At 37.8% G+C, this 8,751-nt stretch overlaps 2 protein-coding genes across 2 annotated transcripts in view; both read right to left on the bottom strand.

Annotated features, from left to right (window-relative positions):
• Positions 1-419, bottom strand: part of LOC104816140 (CTP synthase) — a 4,552-nt gene extending 4,133 nt beyond the window's left edge. Inside the window, exon 1 of the mRNA XM_010544812.1 lies at positions 20-419. Coding sequence (XP_010543114.1) covers positions 20-137 — 118 coding nt within the window. The 5' untranslated portion in view covers positions 138-419. The remainder of the gene's footprint in view (positions 1-19) is intronic.
• Positions 420-2,026: 1,607 nt separating this feature from the next.
• LOC104816139 (zinc finger CCCH domain-containing protein 37-like) lies at positions 2,027-6,102 on the bottom strand. Its single transcript, XM_010544811.2, has 12 exons — positions 5,665-6,102; positions 4,548-4,795; positions 4,157-4,213; positions 3,997-4,068; positions 3,853-3,909; positions 3,559-3,756; positions 3,397-3,434; positions 3,203-3,249; positions 2,986-3,104; positions 2,847-2,900; positions 2,584-2,724; positions 2,027-2,501 (listed from the first exon to the last, which is right to left on the bottom strand). Exons 1-12 carry the CDS (start codon positions 6,044-6,046, stop codon positions 2,361-2,363), a joined length of 1,554 nt encoding a protein of 517 aa, XP_010543113.1. The 5' UTR covers positions 6,047-6,102; the 3' UTR covers positions 2,027-2,360.
• Positions 6,103-8,751: the final 2,649 nt, after the last annotated feature.

The raw sequence follows: 8,751 nt of genomic DNA, 5'->3' as shown, positions 1-8,751 counted from the left end.
GGGGGGGGGGGGGGTGTACCAATCTTTATAGAAGTAACACGAAGACCACAAGCTTGAAGGAGAAGGCCAATGCTACTGGCAGTGACACCTTTCCCAAGTCCACTCACCACTCCTCCTGTCACTAAAACGTACTTCATAGTGGCTCTCTCTCTCTCTCTCTCTCTGCTTCACCCCAGGTACGGGTACGGATCTCTCCTAGGGATGAAATCAAAGGAAAAAGGTACAAACTTTGTTTGCCTTTGGTATCAAAAAAGGGAAAAGAAATGAGCCCAGTAACGACTAGGACAGAAGAAGAGGAGAAGTCGAGAAGAGATGCGAGATTATTTGCTCTAACAACGCCAATGGCTTCTCCTTTTCCTCCTCTGGTTTGGTTTCCGCGAGGCGGCGGCCTGTTCCCTTGCCTCCTTTTTAAGTCTACCCTTCCTTTCTTCCTTTTAAAACCTTTTTCTTTTATTTAATTCTATTTTTCCCCCTCAAAATTATCCATATAACTTTTCGAGTCCTTTAATCATCTCACATAACATATTTATACTTCGAATGTGTAGAAATGAAAAATCAGGATGATACATTTTTTATCAATTAATATGTTAAAAGAATTTGTAAATTGTTTTTTTATCTTAAAAGAATGCTAATCTGTTTGGTATAAACCTGGTACACGGAATTTTACATAGACCCAGAGTTCATTAAAAAAAGTTGTTCTAACATTTTAAAAATTAGTTTTTATGACATAAAGTTAGGGTTTCGAGTTCACTCGCACCAACAAGGAGCAATGAAAATCGGATAGATACAAAGAGGATCTTTGGAAGTATACTGAGAGGATCGGACCCCACAATTTCACCCCAAAAAAAAAATGAAAAACGAAAAGGTCTTCGGCTTTTGAGGCTTTCGTTCACCACTCACCACCACATTTGCTTATTGCTTCCGTATATTTTGCTCGTGGACGGTTGGACCAAAAAAAGACAGGAAGATTGTAAAGAAACACACCACAAACATTTAAACGGGCAAATCATATAGGTTGTTAAATGCTTTTTCCTTTTCCATAAATTTTAACAGTTTTGGGGTTTAGGCTTTATCAATCAAGATGTGTAATTAGAGTGGCCGAACAGCTCGATTACGGTTAATTTCGATTCAATTATATCGGGCTAAGAAAATTCATAATCAAACGGTTATTTGATTTTCATTGATTCGATTCGGTTTGATTTTGTTCCGTTACAGTTAGCTTTGGTCTGGTTATATCTAATTAAAATTGTAATTAAATAATAACCGAATAAAAATCCCGTTCATTTCGTTTATAAATAGTAAATGGAACAAATTTTGGAACATTTAAAAAAATGTTAAAGATACCACTTTAGTTACACATCGTTGTCATAAAATAATATCATTATCCTAATTTTTCTAATTAGATATACCATATATTATATATTAACCCGATGTACATGAGTGAACAAACGGTAATATTTGATTTATTCGGTTACAGATGGTTTGGGTTTGGTTTATTCGGTCAACGATTAATTAAGATTTGGTTATTTCGGGTTTCGATAATTAATAACCAAACAATTATTTAATTTTAATGAGTTCCGTTCGGTTCGATTCTCAAATGTCATTACGATTGTAGAAACTGAAAACGAGTAGTAAAGACATATTCATGGACTTTGAAATAATAATTGTTAGCTTTAGTGGCTGAATTTTACAATGTGATATGCCTAAGTTTAGTTGTACTTTTACTATATCTAAAACAATATCATTATTACTTGTCGCTTAGATTTTATCAAAACAAAATCTTTCTATTAGATTTGTTATCAATGTCTGCAAAGTAAAATAGATATATCATGTTTTGGATTTCATATTCAGACTTTAATCGAAACTGAACCATTCGATTATAATATAAACAAAATCCTTTAATAAGTGGAATCGAAAAAAAAATAATAATAATTAAGAAAAATCTCGAGAAAGGAAAAACTTGCAAAGAAGAAAAAATTCTAAGGGTACTTTGATCATACTACATAATTAAAAAAAACCGAGATAATTAAAAGGGAACATAATCCATGGTATTTCTCAGATAAAAAAGGTAAAATTTTAACCATGCTTCCGACACAATGCGATTTATAAACGATTCAGATTCCACGTTATTTGTAATGTTACGCGAAAAGTATAAACTGATTTGCCGAGAAGGAGAAAAGCTGGCGTGACATTAACCACCTAAGATTCCCAGACAACAGAAACGCAGTTGAACAGACGCGAGAGCCAAGGAAGACGTTCCCGATTCAACGCGAATTTATATATGTGCCACCAGAAGGGGAAGCAAATGAAACTACAACAGCACCATGTTCACGTACTCTGCACAAAGCTCCAACCTTTGCTCACTGGACATCGGCTTCTGGGCCACCTCCAGATGAAGCTGTCTTTCCCTTGACCTCACCCGGAGGAGGGTGATCAAACCTGCATGTTGCCCCGTACTTACACATCCCTGTCTTCATGTAATAAGGGCAATGAACTGCACCCTGCGCAGTTTTTGTCACGTGGATTAGCATACCACCCTTCTTTTGAAACAAGCACGGTTTCTAGGATGGCTTGTAGTTGTACCTCTCTTCTGGGATACCCTGCAAGAGTGAACTTCACATTCTCTTGTGAAGACTGTTTGCTAGTTGCGGCAGCAGATCTGTCAATCGGGTGATGGAACTTGCATCTTTCTCCAAACTTGCATTCCCCCGTCTTCATGTAGTACTGCAACATCGGAAAAGCTCAGCACACGTTAAACATTGCCATATAATAACCCTCTTGTTGATGAGAAACAACGAATAACCAAAACACAACCGCAGATCAAGAATATTTGGCAAGAGACTCACGTCACATTCCACTTGTCCAGGTCGCTGAGGGTAGACAGTTGGGACCACACCAATCTGCAGCACTCTCAAATTCATTAAACCTCTAAGAACTGATGATGAGCCTGCAACTATTTTCCAAAGCATGAATAGCACCTCCTACCGTGGGTTGAGCCAGAGTCTGATAAAGGGAGGCAGCTGGAGTAACAACCCCGAGGTTAAGATTTGCAGCTGTCGATGCCACTAGAGGATATGTTACTCCAGCAACTGGTGGTATAAATGCTGTACAATAACAATACCTATGAATTAAGATTGCAAAGGACACATTAAAGATTCTAAAACACAGAACTAAATTCTTGACATGATACAGGCTCACAAACCCGTCCTGTCCGGATGATTGTAGCGGCAAGTGTGTCCATACTTGCAACTGACCACATATATAGGAAACAAGTTAGACCACAACTGTCGCTCTCGAGATTATAAAAGGAAATCTTTCTCACCATTTTTTCCTTTTTTTTTTGTCGTTTCGGGTATGAATTATGAAGTCTATAAGATCCAGACGAAAGATATTCACCTTCCTGTTTTGAGATAGAACGGACAGTCGACTTCACCCTGTCAGATGCAAAAGCTAGATGTCATGACAGATCAAGCACACTAGGACAAAAGTTTAAGAAACAAATTTTAATCATACCATGCAATTTGCAATTTTTTACAAAGTGAAGATCAAAATAATTACAGGTCTAACAGGTAGTCCTTTGGAGTTGTGGTACAATGCTGGGTTGAATGTGATGGGTGGCTTGTTGGCGGCATTGGTATCACTGGTCAACCCCTCACTGCTACCATTCTCTTGATCAAAAGATGATATCTGGATATCCTTTGGGTGGTGGAACTTGCAGGTTGGCCCAAATTTACATTTTCCAGTCTTCATGTAGAACTGTTGCAGAGTTAAACCAAATTATTAAAAAAAACTAAGAGAGAGAAGTGAAGATATATATCAATGGAAAGACAGACACATATATGGATATCTTACAGCGCATGGGGGCTCGGAGGGCCTATCAGGCAATGCATCGGGATTTTCTGAAGTGCCCTGAAATATCGAAGAGCATAGGGCTTTTTATGCGCCACAACCCAGGAGAAAAAGAGTAAATCATAAATGGAATGGAAAATGACATACTGTAGTAAGTGCTTTAGGATGATTAAACTTGCACCTAGAACCATACTTGCAGCGTTGTGTCTTCACAAAATACTGTCCAGCAATTATAAATTAATAAGTCAAATCCTCAGGAAAACATTAGGAGTCAAAATAGCTAGGAAAGGGTTCAAGATCCACTTACAGGACAATCTGGTTCTCCTGGTCTCTCAGGGTACGATTCATTTGGCGCAAGTGGTGCCTGAACAAGAATCAATGTCAGGGTACCGCGATAACCCCAAAAGAAAGAGCTCTCTTATTTTCCTGATCCTAGACTGACTACAAAATGAGTAACATGACTCCTCACAGTCAAGGAACAATGAAGATCTTGACGAAGTGAAAGCCAGAGTAAGAAGCATGGTTGCCGAACTCGGGAAGCACAAATCTAGAATCACAGTTCCGTAAAATTATTTCTATGTAAATTCTTACTAATGTAATCAATACATTTTGTAACGGATACAAGTATAGCATGCATATTTTGTAAAAGCAACTTCATGTTAGACATGATAAATACTTAGATAGTAATAAACGATCACCTCTTTCCAATCTAGGATTCCCCCCTCAGGAACCCAAATAGGATGATCAAACTTGCAGCTATCCCCAAATTTACATGTTCTTGTTTGCATATAGTGGGTACAATCCTTCTCCCCCGGCCTCTGTGGATATATAGGCAAATGGCTTGTACTCTCCAACTTAGGGCGCTTGGTTAAATAGTCTGTAGTATACCAAGCTTCGGTTTGACCAATTGAGTTATGGGCACCCAAGACAGTTGGATAGTAGAGTGCTACAGTACATATAGACAATTGTATACAGCAAAATGAGAAGATATATACTGCTGTATGAGTATATCTTGAAAATAGATTTTGGAGTAATAACATTTAGGAGAGACTACAACGTAACAAACTCTAGAACCGGTCATATTTTTAGATAGATGTAAAGGTGTGAGATATTACAGGTTATATACAATCCTTACAGAAAGCCTTTAATTTAAAACCGTATAGTCACAACAATTAATCATCAAATACTTTTGCAGATCGCCAAATGTTCTGCTTTAAATTTGAAGACAACTTTAAGGAAATGATAAATATGCAGGCATTTTTTTTCCTTTATCAGGCGCTTCTTAAGCAACAACCGCAATAGGCGAAGAGAAGTAGAATAATCAAACCATTACGATATAAGGTAATTAGTTTATACTTGTACGTTAATCAGAACTTCTAAACATCTGGCCTTAGGAGTTCGATGCCAATTTCTAAGCTTTGCATCGCCCACATATAACAAAACAGTTCGGGCGGACAATGCAACCACCAACTGTGACTCAATTTCCAGAATCATATAATTCAGCTACCAAAAGCACAACAGAACATAAACCATAATGTTCATCCAAATGCAAATCAAGGTACTACTCTAAAGTGCATTCAAGATCTAAACTTGCCTATCCTGGAACCAAAGATAAGCCAGACACCATGATGAAACCGTTAAATTTGGCGATTTCAGTGATGCAATTGAGGAGACCACGAAGAAATTAATTCCTACGGCAAGTAAAACTTTCAAGTCGTCCAGCTAACTTTCCCAGAGATAAAGTAGAAACTGGTGCAGATGTCAGAAGGAAGAGAAAGGGAAGGAAACTCAGAGGCAAAGAGAAAAGGAACAAACCTTCAGAGGTGCGTTTGACGCCGGGAGGAAGGGGCTCGACGCCGGAAGCGGTGGGAACCTCGACGCCAGGAGGCCACTTGTCCTGATGTTGCAGCAGCTGCGAGTACCCCAAATGCGAGGCCGTCGTGTTCGCCAGGTGGTGATACATGGTGGACGCCGACAAAGAAGACGAAGCTAGGGAAGAGGGATACTTGCTTAAATACTCGGATCCGTCGCGACCCAAGTAGCGAAACGTCGAATGGGGGAGGTACGGCTCAGTGAGGGCGTCGGAGGCAGCGCCGTAGAGGGAGGAGAGGCTGCTCTGTGACGGCGGAGCTGGAGACACGGCGGAGGGGGCTGCGTAGGTGGTGTGATGGGCGTAGCTGTACAATTGATGGGCCATTCGATCTGGTAAACCCTAGGGTAAACTTCACAAATATACAGTCGCATCAATTTCTGATCAACCCCACTAAAATATTAGGATTTAGTTAAAGTCTGAGTTTACCCTCCAAGGAAAAAAGACATCAAAATCTTTAATGAATGAGTGTATCAAAATAACACATCTGCTAAAAATAATTCTATCATACATTTTGTTTATTTTTTAGATTAAACTTATTTTATTCAAAATGATCGAAGAAAATAAAATAGAAAAAAAAAAAGAGATCGATCGAAAATTATTTTAAAACTAACTTAAATAATTGAAATACACCGAAAACCACCGAAAAACTAAGATTTCAATTAAAATCTAAACCACCAAAAATTTAGACCGACAGAAATCGAAAATTGAAAAAACAAATATAATAAAATGTTCAATTGGTTGAATATTAGTTACAAAGTAGTTATATCGAAATAGTTAAATAGTTGTTAAAAGAAATCGTAAAACAAAATAAAACAACTTTTGGAAGAGACAAAAAAAACTATTATGCCAATTTGAAGAGAATAAAGCAGTTGATATAGCCACAATTTGACGAATTTCTTTTGTTCTCAATAACTTTTTGGAAGAGATAAAAAAACTACTATGCCAATATCGAATTTGTGATCAAAGATTTTTATGTTTTCGAAAATATTTATCGTTAAATCTCATCAAATTAACAATTTTTTTAAACTTTCATTTAAAATTAAAAAGTCGTAAAAATGAGTTAAGATAATCGTATCGTAGTCACATTAGAGTCATATACAATGCTGGATTTCGGTGGATCTCGTTCATGCAATTCATAATCCAAAGGGATCCGGTTCTAGGGTTTATATAGCAGAAGATAAAACAAAATTTTTTTAAAACAAGCAACCCTAGAAACCGAACATGCTTGTATATAGTTTCAAAGGAGAAACATTAACCTCACAAACGATCCAAAGCCTGTTCAAAGTTGAATCGCTTGATCACAAGAAGATGAAAAGAGTACCAACACCCTCTACACGTATCCACGCATCGGGATGGATTCCAACACTTAGAACTTGTCTATTAGGACTATAAATTTCTATGTGAGTTTTGGGACTCTTAGATCTGCTTTAAAAGCCTGAAGAGACGTACCTAAGCCCTAGGGTTCGAGCCCTATTTATTTATTTTCCGAAAACCCTAATCCAAAAAGAAAAAAGAAATTCTCGAGACCTAGACCGGTTGGTCTATACTTTGGACCGACCGGTCTAGTTGTCCCGCTAAATTGAACCGTTCGGACCACTATCTAGTCCGTCCGGTCCGCCAGACTTGGACCACAATTAGGGAGTCCGAGATCAAAATACTTGATATCAAACTCCAAGAAGGGGGAAATAAGCTGCGGGATAGGAAAAAAAGAAGAGAGAGAGATTAGTTCGGATAGTTGGAAACCACAAAAGATGCAACAATAGATCATCATCATAGAGGAAAGGGTTATGAATTTCAGAAATGAGAAGTGGTGGTACAAGGAAAAGAAGAAGCGTTTCAATATGGAATCTCAAGCACCAAGATGAATCGAGCAATCCGAAGAATGATTTGAACCGGAGGAGAAAAAGAGAACGAACTGTCCATCTCAACGATGGGATTGACCATCTTGATCTTCTCGAACACAATCCCCGACACCACTTCCTTTGATCACCCAGCTCATGTTTTAGAGGTTTCGTTTTTCTTCAACTGAAATGGTACTAGTAGGGGTGGCCAATTCGGGTTTCGGTCCGGGTTCGGTTCGGTTATATTCGGGTTCGGTTATTTCGGTTATAGAAAAACTATAACCATTCGGTTTTTATATAAATTCCGGTTCTGGTTCGGTTCGGTTTTGGTAAAAAGTTCAATTTTCCAAAGAAAATGTCGGTTATTCTCTCGGTTTTTTCGGTTATTTTTTATTCGGTTCGGTTCGGTTTCGGTTTTTCGGGTTTAAGTAAATCATAACCGTTCGGTTTTGATGTCAGGTTCGATTCGGGTACCACTACAAAAAAATGGTCATTTCCAACGGGTAAATCCGTTGGAATTTCGTCGTTAGAAATCGGTGTCCGTTAGAAAACCGTTGGAATTTTCAACGGAATTGCAACGAATTTTTCCGTTGGAAATTTCCAACGGATTTCCAACCGGCATCCATTGGAATTTTCCAACGGATTTCCAACCGCAATCCGTTGGACTTTTCCAACGGAATTTTCAACCGATATCCCGTTGGAATTTTCCAACGGAATTTTCAACCGCATTCCGTTGGAATTTTCCAACGAAAAATTTGAAACATATTCCCGACCCGACCCCGACCCCGACCCCGACACCAACCCGATCCGACCAAACCACGATCCCGAAACTTACTTTCCAGTAGGTCACCCATCCTTCCACTGCTCCAGCTCAATCCTCCTTAACCATAGAGTTCCAATTAGAACTCTTCCAACTCATCCAAGTTAAACTTCTGATATCATATAACATTAATATATATATATGTATATATATATATATATATTTGTTATGTATATGTATATGGTTAATATATATATATACACTTATTCGTATACATATATGTGTATATACACACACATCATATTTGTATATATAAAAATATATAAACACAAAATATATCTATATTTATACATATATATAGATGTATAAATATATAAAATATTTGTTTATACGTATATATACACCTCCTTAATATACATATATATACG

Source organism: Tarenaya hassleriana, unplaced genomic scaffold (genome assembly GCF_000463585.1).
Source record: "Tarenaya hassleriana unplaced genomic scaffold, ASM46358v1 Cleome25, whole genome shotgun sequence".
In the NCBI taxonomy this organism is placed as follows: Eukaryota; Viridiplantae; Streptophyta; class Magnoliopsida; order Brassicales; family Cleomaceae; genus Tarenaya; species Tarenaya hassleriana.
The sequence above is the reverse complement of the archived record's forward strand: the minus strand, read 5'-3'. Positions and strand labels throughout refer to the sequence as shown.